The following is a 12,451-nucleotide window of genomic DNA, read 5'->3' on the forward strand; positions in this document are numbered from 1 at the left end:
AATAGAGATTTGCAGCTAAATTATCACGATCCCTCACGCCACCCCCAGTTAGGCACTCTTAACTGACACATACGTCATCTATTAATTGCTGTTCGCGGACGCAGATACTTAATCTATTCATGTTTATCTTTAGTAAAATATAAATGGAATTGTCAGCGCGCTCCCGTCTGCTTGTTTGTATAAGACTATCAAAAGAAGTCAGAGAGGAGGCTGCGGCCCGGATCCTGACCCTGATTGTATGAATAAGTAAGCAGGATGCTAGTGATTGGGTTAGATGCTGCGAAGATTTTTTTTTTTTTTTTTCCCCTAACTTAGGAAAAGGGTAAAAGACAGCTGGGAGGGCGGGGGGAGGCAAATAGTGCATCCCTAAACGCTCACACTTTTGCTCGCCTGGCAGTCAGTTCCTCTGCTTGCTTTTGCAGCCTTTTAAGGTCTCCTGGCGCAGAAATGACTGCCCCCCACCCCCTTCCTCGGTCTCCCCTTTCAGTTCAGATGTGCTGATGTGCAGACCGGATTCATCTTCCCAGAGCGGCGGCGGCGGCGGGCGCTGGAGGCGGTGGCGGTTCGTGCTTGGACTCCCGGTCCTGGCAGCGGCGAGGGCGCGGCGCGGGAGCTGGAGCTCCGGCGGCCGCTGAACCCGCTGGGCGCCGCTTGCTGACCACGGTCTCGGGAAGTTCGGCCGCCAGAAGGACTCCTCCGCAGGCTGAGAGCTCCCGCGCCGCAAGAGCCGAGTTTGCCCGCAGCCGCCCCTCCCCGTCCCCGGGAGTAGAGCTCCTCACCTGCCCTCCTCCTACCCGCGGGCCCCTGGCCAACTTCTCCCTTCAGCTGGGGGTAACGGGCAGTTCTTGCCCTCTCTTCTGTCCCGACGGCATCTGCATGTCCCTGGACACCTGAAAACCCTGGTCCTGTCTGGGAACCTCCGGTGGGAGAGGAGGGCCAGTTGCCTTCGCTCCGCACATCAACGCGGATCGCAGACTCCTCACTTCTGGGTCTAGTCCCCTCCTTTTCATCCGGGGGCGGAGGATGGGGTTGGAGACGCTTTCCCCCGGGATGCTCGCATGGCTGGTGGCCTCGGGGATTGTTTTCTACGGGGAACTGTGGGTCTGCGCTGGCCTCGATTATGATTACACTTTTGATGGGAATGAAGAGGATAAAGCGGAGACAATAGATTACAAGGACCCGTGTAAAGCCGGTAAGTGCCTCTCCTGATTGGGACGGTGGCGCATCCGGGACCGCGGCGCTGGATTTCCGAAGGGTGCGGTGGGAGCTCACCTGTTTCCTTCCCCCCCTCCTCGCCAGCCCCTCCGCCTCCTCTACTTCCCTTTCCCTGATCTCTGTTCTTCCTTCCACATTTCGCGCCCCCTCCCTCCTTGGCAGCCGTCGCAGCTCGAGTAGACTGGAGTTCCCTGCTAGTGGGATTGAAAGTCAAACTCGTCACCCCAGTTTTGGAAAAAGGCCCCAGAGTTCTGATTCCCTTCCCCCTTTCCCAACAAAGCGAAACAAGTCATAAACACAGCTGGCTGCCCTAGGTTTAAATACCAACATTCAGCAGGCTTTACGCTTCTGGAGGGATACCACCTCCTCTTAGTTCCCGAGTGCAGTTCCCCAAAGCTTGGCTGAGAAAGGTTGGGCAGGGGTAGCAAAAAGGTGGGTGGAGATGCAGAGGAGTCTCTAGAGTATGGCAGGTATGGCACGTGCCCTGGGTGCCACTTGAATTCTGGGGAGGGGAGGGCGAAAAGGCAGTTTCTATTGGCTCTCTCAATTTCCATTGCCAGCTACAACAGATCATTCAGCAACTTAAAACTAAGCGCAATAGGCATTATTCTGCGTGGAGATGACATTGCTACCCCAGGACACTTTTGCTGCCTTTCCTGCCCGGGAACTTAAGGTGTGGGTTCCACTCTGGAAGGGAATTGTGACAGCCTTGAGAACTCTCACACTAGATGGTAAACAGATGCATTTGCCCATTTAAAATAAATCTAAAAATAAAACAAACAAAAATCCTTCCAAGTTGCTGTCCCATTCAAACTTGTGTCTTCCTTCCCGTGAACACCCCCGGGAACTGCAGCTGGACCGGCACTACCTGAAGCCCTGCCTCTCCCTCGGTCCCTTTGCACCCTGGGTCCTGCCCACCTCTCCTTGCGTTCCGCCCTGTAGCAGGTTTCTCCTCCCTCGCGGGGCGGGGTTTCCCTCAGGCCGCCTCAGGTCAGAGCGGAAAGTGTTGTAGCTCTTCACCCGGTAATGGCAGCGCCCGGCGGTGCCCATCACCAGCACTGGCTCCAGGTGTGGCTTTGGGAGCGCCTGGCTTAGTGACTGAAACCCGGTGTGGACTCGAAGAAAAGGTTATTACAGAGGTTTTGGAGACACATTGAAGCAGAGGGCACGAAGCATAGAGGAAGGGAGTGGGCAGTGTATCTAACGTATCAATGTCTCTCCAAACCCTCAGCATAGTTGATCATTGTGCACTAGGAACTTTTTCCTTCCGTAGCTAGGTAAAACATCCAGTGCCTCTTGGGCCTGAAGGAAGAAAGGAATACACAAATGAAGGGAAACACTGGAAATTCCCTTAATTTTTACCATTGATGACACAATTCTAATAACAAGGGTATGTATGTAGTGTTCCTGCCATCAGTTGTTTCTTGGTACAGTCTTTCTCAGCTGTTTATTCAAAACTGAGAGCAGTTTACCAGAAGCTTGTGGAAGTCAAAATTCTAGTGTGGTTCACTTTTGCTTGTAAGTGCCTTTTTGCCACTTTTAACACAATATTTTTCCAGCAAAAGTTTTCTTAGGCCTTCCCTATTGGTTTGGAGGAGAGAAACACTGCATAGATAACTAGTGACTGGACAACCTGAATTCATATGTTATACTACTCTCTAACCAGAATTTTGCTGACAAACTGTTTTGAAAAAATGTTTACAAATTGGTGGGAATTGTGCTTCTTGTTTGTTTAAGGAAGAAGTGAAATACGTTATTTCCATATTTTCAGATTGTCGGTATTGTCTCTTTTGATGCTTTATTTTGTGAAAAATTTAACCAGCTATTAATTATTAACATTTAAAATCAGGATGTATGTATATATTGGTACAATTTCAGAAAAAAAAAATACAAATTAAAATAAAAATTTCTGCTTTTAAAAAGCAGGAACTTCTGAGTACATTATATATATATATAGAGAGAGAGAGAGAGTGCCCAAAGAATAGGCAATGCATTTTTAGACGTTTATTTTTCCTCCAGCTTTCCTTGTTTTTGAAATTGTCCATGTAGCTGCCCAGAAGGAAGTTCTATGAACGTATATATTTTTTCAATTTAAAAATATTTCACATTTTTAAATTTAAATATTTGAAACATGTATATTGAAACATACCTTAAGTATAGTATAAATATACTCCTCAATAAATAAACCTCCAAGGCAAGTAAAACAAATTTCATGACATTTATTTCCTTCCCCATCCCTTTGATTCTGGTTCATTTTTTAACACAGCTGTTCAAGTTTAAAACAACATCAACTTTGAATACATTTTTTCCCTAATCTTATTTCTGCTTTGTCTTTAAATGGAAGAGACACTTGTGCATGCATGCATTTATGTGTTTATGTGTACATATTTGTGTGTGGTAAGGAAGAAATAAGAAAGGCTCAAATGGGAGGTTGAGGAGTATGCATACAATCTGAGATCATGCTTTAAAATTATCTACCCTGCATTTTCAATTTTGTGAAATTAAAGTCTTTGATTTTCCATCTTGGGTAAAGTTTGGCAAAACCTTTGTGCCTCCTTTTTGGCACTGTTAAAAAACAAATAAAAATAGTAATAACAACAAAAAAATTTAGGTAGTGCATTGAACTATCAACCAAAAGTCTAGAAAAGATCACTGAGGACAAGTCCTTGACAGCCATGCAAAAAAGCAGGAGATAGGGTGCCTTCCATCCAAGTACATGAGGCACTTTTCACCTGCCCTTCCCAAAGAGGAGAGTTGAAGGAATGGTCAGTGAAATAAAGTGCCTTTCTGAACTTTATTGACAGGTGTTCCAATATTCCTAAAACTACATGTGGCTTGATATCATAATAGCTAACATAGCTTTATAGTTTCAAAGCATTTCTGAATACATTATTTCACGGATGGTCACAACAGCCTGATATGGTGGAATTTATTAATCATCCAGTTACACAGATAGGAAAACAGATGCTTGATCAAGTTAAATGTCTTTGTGAAGATTACCAGAATTTTATCCCAAGTCTCCTGGCTGCAAATTCTATCTGTATTTAACCATTACATTATATTCTTAGCTGACCAATAGAGGCCTCCCTTGAAATGTGAAGTATAGAAATTAGCCCAGGAGTCCAGGCTAATAGAGATACGGTTACTTTCATTTCTGGTACAGGTAAAACGAATAATAACATATTTCATCTTTTCCAAACATGATTAGAATATAAAGTTCTTGAGGACAGAGGTCAGACCAGATTGTTCATGTTTGCCACAGGGATGGATTACCAATGTCAGCTATCTAGTTTGTTCTCATTATCTTCTCAATTTCTCAATCTACAAACTTCTAATGTGAATAAGATCAAATGCATGTTATCCCAAAGAGGAATAGTTTCAATTTGCTGAAAATTGTGCTACACTTGGCATATTTATGGAATAGAATAAAATTTATATACCTATCAGAACTCTGATTCAAACTTTTGGGATTATAGGACATAAAATAAGCATTGTTTCATTTAATTCATTCTCCTGCCTTTTTGATTTAGTAAGACATTTTTGGTATTAGTGAAAGTAGGTAAGTTAGTGCAGCACAGCTTCCAATATATTTATATAGCCAATTCTATCAAGAAGGACAATAACTTATCTCTCTATATAAACAGATATACACAAAGATGCAGATAATTCAAAGGAGTGTGTGGCTGTTTTTCTCCAGTACAGTGCATGGTCATCTGAATATGGAATCAGATTTCTCTTACTCTCTCTAGTTCAAAAGGGGCCCAAGGGACATTAGGAAGCTGATGCTGCAGGAATTCACTCCAGAACAGAGACTCAGGTGTCTTATTTCATTATTGTACTATATCAATGCTTATTATTCTGGGTATTAATAGCTGTGAGGGGCCTGGGAAAACTCAGTGTGCAAATTAATCTTTTAGCAGATTTATCTAGAGATTACCTGGAAAAGCAGAAACCTGATAAATGAAGTTACTGCATACTAACAAACTTCCTTTCTTTTTTCTTCCCTCCCTTTTTTCTCCCTCCTCTTCTTTTTTCTTTTTTGTCATTAAGGGCATATCAAGAAAGCTCAAGTGATTGAAAATGAATTATCTAATAAGGGAGATTGAAGAAATTAGTATTTTGAATGACAGGTAGAGGCTTATAAGACTGATGAAATAAAATGTTTGTTCAAAAGGGTATCCTTAGCCTCTGTGAACATGTGTAAGAGTCCTGAAAAAAAGTATTCTTTACCTTGAAGTTCTTAGGAAATGACTCTACTTTCTGGAAAAAATCCAAACATGATTAAAGGTCCTTGACTTGCAAGGTTAAATTTGCCTTTAGAGTAGCATATGCAAGCTTGTTTATATAGACATTGACTTTTGGCATCCTATTCTTTCTGCTTGTCTTCGTAATCCGTGTCCTGGTGTCTTAGCATATTAACTCTTGGGATAATTTTCAAGGTTTATCATTCCTAGGTAAGAGAGTGCCATTAGTTTTGTTCTGAATGCTGCACTTTCTAGTTACAGTGCCAGACTCCTAGGTTTTGTTGTTGTTAGGTGTAGTCGAGTCAGTTCTGACTCATAGTGACTCTGACTCTATGTAAAACAGAATTAAACACTGCCTTTTTTCCTGTGCCATTTTTACAATCTGCATTACTGGTAGACTCCTAGGTTTAGTTTCTAAAATTTGATGTTCAACCTAATATCTACTTTATTCCATCACAATTTGAAATATTCAAACATACAGTTTTTGGTTGGTCCCTGTCTAGGGTAGCAAATTCTCATTTAAAAAAATAGATTTCATAGAACTGTTTCCTTCTAACTAGTCTCTTCTGTTATAGTTTTTATTCCTCAGATCTTCTTGAACTTTCTTCTCTGCCTGCCTCTGGTGCCCACTCAGAAGTAAACAAAATACTTCTTTGCAAGAGGGATGGATAAGGCATTATATTTTGGATACTTGAGTTCTGTTCATTATTTGCCAGCAGTAATTATTCAGTCCTTGTCTTGAGGGCCCATGTCTATTTTTGGCCCACAAATAGCAGTTACTGTTGAGAGGTTTGAATAGGTCAGGCTATTTTTTCAATTATATTTCCTCGACTAAACTAGCTCTAAAGTTCCTCCTCTTCTTCTTCTTTTTTTCAAAACATGCAGTCACCTGAAGTCTTCCTGCTTTTTTCTATTAAGAAAGTAGTGGATTTTGCAAACCCAAAATCAAACTGGAATACCTTAGCTCTTAGCTAGTTTGTGTAATAATGCATGAAATCTTTACTGTTTCCATTCAGGTATTTGCTCACTGGGGCCTGCCTTCTGTTTTTAGATCTTCTTCATCCAACATAAGACAATTAAAAATGTGTCAAAGCTTAGCAAAGCCTTTTTGAAAAAGTTAATATATATTTCACAATTATATCTCTTATCTTCATGTTTACTTACTTTTCTACAAAAGTCTAGTAAATGCCAGGTATAATGTCTTCTACAAAAACCATATTGTCTGCCACCAATGTGTATGCACGAATTCTAACTTTCTACATTACAACAGCTTTTCCTGGTGTGAAATTAAAACTCACTTCCCTGTAGTTAATAATATAACATTCTTTGCAAACCTTCTTATGAATAGTAGTCATATTAATAATCCATTAGGCTTCTCAATCAAAAGAAATGAGCTCATAAATTCATCAAGCACTCAGGTGGGTAATGTTAAGGGCTGATGATTTATCATAACTATTTTTTTCTTCGTTGTATTATATCATCGATTGTTTCTAATAGTATATTTGATTCTTCTTAAAACATTTAAAACTGAGACCATTCTTAAGCTTTTCTAAAAATGCTTAGAAAAGGCAGCCCAGTAATCCACTTAAAATGAGGCATTATATATCCCTGCTGGGGCCATCTGGTATCTGGGGATGCTGGGAGGTGGGGATTTTCCCCACCCCACCCCCCATGAACCATAGGAACACCTCTTGTAGCATCTTAAGGTCGGCATTGGGCTGAGGCTAGGCCATGGCTCAGGTGGCTGGCAAAATTCCTAGAGATGAAGGATTTCATCTACTGGGAGAGTTTTGTGGCCTCTTAGAGTTCTTTCATATTCCAAGATCTGGAATCAATCGTGAACTTATCCTCCCTAAATTAAGGAGTGGCGCGTCCTTTCCCCAATCCTTCATGAAGCGGAATGATTTAGCAATATAGCTTTAGTGGTTTAATTCTTTTAGTTATCTATTGAATAGTAACACTTTAGGGTTTTCTTTTCTTTTTTTTTTTTTTTTAAATAGCATCAGCAGTGTAGGATGAATTATACAGACATTGCTTTTTCCCCCGAAAACAGAGGAGGGGAATCCCTTGCTTATTTATTTAGTTCTTGCCATTGTCAGCTCTGAAAATGGGATATTGACTATTAGATTTTGAGACATTGTGGGCTGGCTAATGGAATGCTTGTTTTGTCAGCTCCTTACAAATGTGTACTAATCCTGTCAAGCAGTTCTAAAGAGCTCAACTATATATTTGTAATTTGTATTAAGAAGTATTGTAAATTAGGTGTTAATTGAAATCCAGAGAGTGAACCAGGGAGATGTTTGTCTTACTCAGTGCTTCTCCTGAAATATACATTTATAATTTAAGCTAAAACATAACTTTTTGCTATTTATCTTTTTTTTTAAGCAACATAATTCCATCAAATGATAATTCTAAAGAGTCAAAAACATATGTGAGGTAGGTCAGAAGTACCTCCAGATATATTATTTTTCCTCAAACAAACTCTAATTTTATGTGTTATTATGCTCCTTAAAACATTCAATTCAATGATTTAAAAAAAGTATTTCAACAGTTTATAATACATTCACCATTTGACATATCAAGGAGACAAAAAACATTTGATTCATAGTAAACATTTGAAATTTCTGCATTATTGATCTTCATTCAATTTGGGTGATAGGAGAGGGGGAACGGAATGGTAAGAGGGGAGAAAATAGTTTCTGTCATCTGTACATTTCTTACCTATGACAAATTGTCAGCACATGAGGAACATTCCATAAAGACACTTCTAATGGCTCCTGGCCTGCTTACTAATATCTTTGTTTTCTAAGTTGCTTCTTTGGCTATGAATGAATTTGAAGTGTTTTATTAACATTGTCTTGGGTTCCTGTGCAGCTTTGTAAACCACTATAGAATCAATTAGGAGCTCTGGTAGCATAGTGCCTAAGGCACTTGACTGCTAACCAGAAGGCTGGGGGTTCAAACCCACCAGCCACTTCTCGGAAGGAAGAAGGGGCAGTCTACTTCCGTAGTGATACTGCCTCGGAAATCCAAGGAGGGGTCGCTATGAGTCGGGTCCAACTCGATGGCACATAACAACAACAACAACAACAACATAGCATTAATTGAGTCGACTGACCATCCTATGAAGATGGGACTTTACTCTTCTGTCCTAGTGTTTCCTGACTACAAATTCTTAATAGTTGAGTATTTATAGCAGTGTGTGTTTTACACTCAGATTATTGTAGTTTAAGACAATTAATTAAGTACCTCCTTTTATGGAAATAAAAACCTTTACTATACCTCAGGGAGGGACATTGTGCACAATTCACCATGTTCTATAGGATGGAGAACTTTCAAAAGAATCGGTTCTTGAGCCCCATGTACCTACATATCTAGAATTACCTTCATGACTCATGCTACAATGACATAGTTTGTATTTTTTCATTACAAAACTGAAATAGAGTCTCCTGTCTTCACCATAACCCCATCAAGTAACATTATTATTACTCCTTTTGGACACATGAGGAAACAGACTCAAAAAGGTTAAGTGGTTTGGCTATCTCTTATCACAGATGCCAACTGGTGAGACGCAGGTTTCTGTGTTCCAGAAGTCTTCCTATTTCAACTGATGGGAGGTTGTGTCATGTAAATTCATCCTGTGTGATTATCTTTTGTGAGAATATAGCTTGTCCCCAACATCCATACATTGGATAAGTCATATAAGGTATTGTCAGAATAAGGCCAATGCTTTTCAATACATGGAATAAAGTGCACAACATACTCCCTTTCAAGAGAGAATTCTCTGTGGAGAGTTACAAATGGAATACTCCATTAATATGAAACAAATGAAAATGCATATGACTAATTTTACTAGGGGAGCTCTGATAGCGCAGTGCCTAAGGGACTTGACTACTAAACAGAAGGCTGGTGGTTCAAACCCACCAGCCACTCCTCGGAAGGAAGATGAGGCAATCTACTTCTGTAGCAATACCGCCTCGGAAACTCAAGGAGGGGTCACTATGAGTCGCGTCCTACTCGATGGCACATAACAACAACAACAATTTTACTAGGGTTAGAGAAATATTTGGGTTATATGTAGATAGCATATAGGGGATACTACTGCATGCTGACCCAAATATATATGTTCTGACAGCAGGTTTTTGACATTGAATAAGGCAGGAGTTGAATAGTATTTGAGTAGAATTCAGTCATTTGTGTTTAGTTCCTGGCATAGTCCTGATATTTTGTGTGGTACTTGATAAATTGTTTCACATTTTAGATTTGCTCTTTGAGTGTTCATTGACTTCATGATTATGAGCACATAAAGAGTGTGAAGCACCTTCTTTCAAATGCAGGCTATTCAGGAAAGTGATTTATAGTATGCATTATATATGTAAATGATGTGTGAATGCCTTTGAGAAAACAAACATGCTTTGTGAAGGCTCTTAAATAACTTCATCTTTTTTCAATCCCAAGTTGCCTGAAAGCCCTAAGGTCTAAAGCCTGAGAACTTTCAGGGATAATAAGGTCCAAATAAACCCCTTGGAATTTTAGTCTACTTTCCTAAGAGTAACCAGAAGCTCTGATGGTGTAGTGGGTAAAGCATTTGTCTGTTAACCAGAAGGTCGGTGGTTCATAACCCACCAGCCGCTGTGTGGGAGGAAGATGAGGCAATGTACTTCTGTAAAGATTTATAGCCTTAGAAACCCAATGGCAGTCACTATGAGTTGGACTCAACCTAATGGCCATGGGTTTGATTTGGGTTGGGTTCCTAAGAGTAAGAAATCTGGCACATTTGAAGTATATACTGTATGTCATATTTACTATATTACAATTTCTTTTAAGAAAACATGTTACTTTTAGCAAATTATTGTGTTTTCTAGGAGCAAGAGCTGCTGTTTGTACTTGTTCTGTAACAAATTCTTTCTTTTTTTAATGAAGAGTTTCAGATTCTCAATGAAATCATTGCCAAAAGAAAAGTTTTAGTCTTGAGGTTTTTATTATAGTTAAGAATAAACTGCAGTAGAAATTAATAGCATGCATCTGGGCGTGTAGTTTAATTTAAAGAGAACTAGATGTTGTGTCAGGAGACATAGGTGCAAGACTTGGCTCTTCTGTTTAATTTTATTATCTTGGTCTATGTGATGCTTCTGAACGTAAGCTCCCTTATTTTTCACCTGGAGCTAGTAACACCTAGTCTATAAAGCATGTAAAGATACCTACTCTTTAAAGCATGCAAAGATGAAATGCAAAGGGATTTAATAAACTGGAATGCACTGTACAGATATAAGTTATTGATGAAACCAATATTTGCACCTGATTTGCACGTTGGAGATGTAAATGTGGTCTCTTCCTTCTGGGGATTTTGGTATTTACCAGGAAAAAAAAAAGGCAGGAAAAGTTTAAATTGTCAATATGAAAGTGCAATAAACAAGGTGTAATTGGAGCACAGAAGAGGGAATGCGCTGATTATGTTTGGGAGAGAGACGGCTTCTCAGGGAAGATATTTGAGCTACATTTTGAAGTCTTATCATTTTTTTTTTTTTCTCCTGAAGGAAGGTGATGTATTTCATGAAAGTACAGGACATGAAAATTTAAAGCAGAGCATTGACGTAATTGAAGCCATATTTTATAAAGATAAATGAGGGTGCAGAGGACAGTCTGGAGTAGTTTGTGGAGGAAGTAAAGAGCAATTGAGAGCAGGGAAACTTGTTAAGGGTTGTAGTAAAAGTAGACACAAGCAATGATGAGTGCTTTAAGTTCGACTGCAGAAGCTATAGAAAAGGGTAATTGGATACAAGAGACGTGACCAACTGAAGAATCTCAGGATGAAGGTTGAGAGAGTAAAAGGAAAAGAGAAATCAAAGTTGATGTCTCCATTATTCCATACTTAAGTAAGTGGAGAGACAGCGATAGAATGATAAGAAACAGAAGAGAAAAACAAGTTTGTTTGGTAAAACAAGTTAATTTACTTTGAGTTTCTTTTGAGTTAGACATTATTCTTGTTTATTTGGTATTGCTGGTCCCTACATATTTTTATTGTTCTTTGAAAGTAATTGGTTATGGATGGACTTTTGTACTCTATATTAACTTTAAAATAAACTTGTCAGAAAACATTGTGCTGCATCCTGCTTTGGTGCATAGTGACTGGAGTCTTAAAAACTTGCTAGTGGCCATCTAAGATGCAACTGTTGGTTTCTCCTCATCTGGAGCGAAGAAGAAAATCAAAGACACATGTACACAATTAGTGCAAAGGACTAATGGACCATGAGAACCTCAGCCTATGTGACCCTGAGACCAGAAAAATTAGATGATTCCTGGTTACTACTGCCAACCACTCAGAAAGGATCAAAATTGGAGATCCTGGATAGGGTGGGAGGAAAACGTGAAACAAAATTTCAGGGGCAAAAAAAAAAAAAGGATTACTGATCATATAGAGGTTGGTGAAACCTCTGAGACTAAGGCTTCTAGTCAGCCTTCAGGCCTGGAATCGGACTTACTCCCTTGGGTAACTTTCAGCCTTTGAGCTGAACAGCTAACACAGGGAGATGCACTCCTTAGAACAATCAACCATGGGAGATCAGAAGACCAGTATTTGTGCAGGGAGAAATCTAGGGAAGCAGGAATGCACAGTCTGGAACATACAGGGAAAGGGTAACCACAGGGAGGAAGTGGGAGGAGAGCTATTACATTATGAGGATTGTAGACAGTGTCACAAAACGTGTATGAACTGTTGAATGTAAAACAAATTTGCTTTGTAAAATTTCAACCAAATCACAATAAAAAGGTGATAAATAAATCAACTTGTCAGGGCATAATATTTAGATTTTTATTGGAAATACATTGAGTCTATAGGAGCTCTGGTAGCATAGTGCCTAAGGCACTTGACTGCTAACCAGAAGGCTGGCGGTTCAAACACACCAGCCACTCCTCGGAAGGAAGGTTGGGCAATCTACCTCCGTAGTGATACTGCCTCGGAAACCCAAGGAAGGGTCATTATGAGTCAGGTC

At 39.9% G+C, this 12,451-nt stretch overlaps 1 protein-coding gene across 1 annotated transcript in view; it reads left to right on the forward strand.

Moving 5' to 3' along the window:
• Positions 1-1,023: 1,023 nt before the first annotated feature.
• The window catches only part of TLL1 (tolloid like 1), a 381,362-nt gene continuing 369,934 nt past the window's right edge, over positions 1,024-12,451 (forward strand). Inside the window, exon 1 of the mRNA XM_007954208.2 lies at positions 1,024-1,192. Coding sequence (XP_007952399.1) covers positions 1,024-1,192 — 169 coding nt within the window. The remainder of the gene's footprint in view (positions 1,193-12,451) is intronic.

This window comes from Orycteropus afer, unplaced genomic scaffold, assembly GCF_000298275.1.
Source record: "Orycteropus afer afer isolate SDZICR_OR568_19922 unplaced genomic scaffold, OryAfe1.0 scaffold00443, whole genome shotgun sequence".
NCBI classification, from domain to species: domain Eukaryota; kingdom Metazoa; phylum Chordata; class Mammalia; order Tubulidentata; family Orycteropodidae; genus Orycteropus; species Orycteropus afer.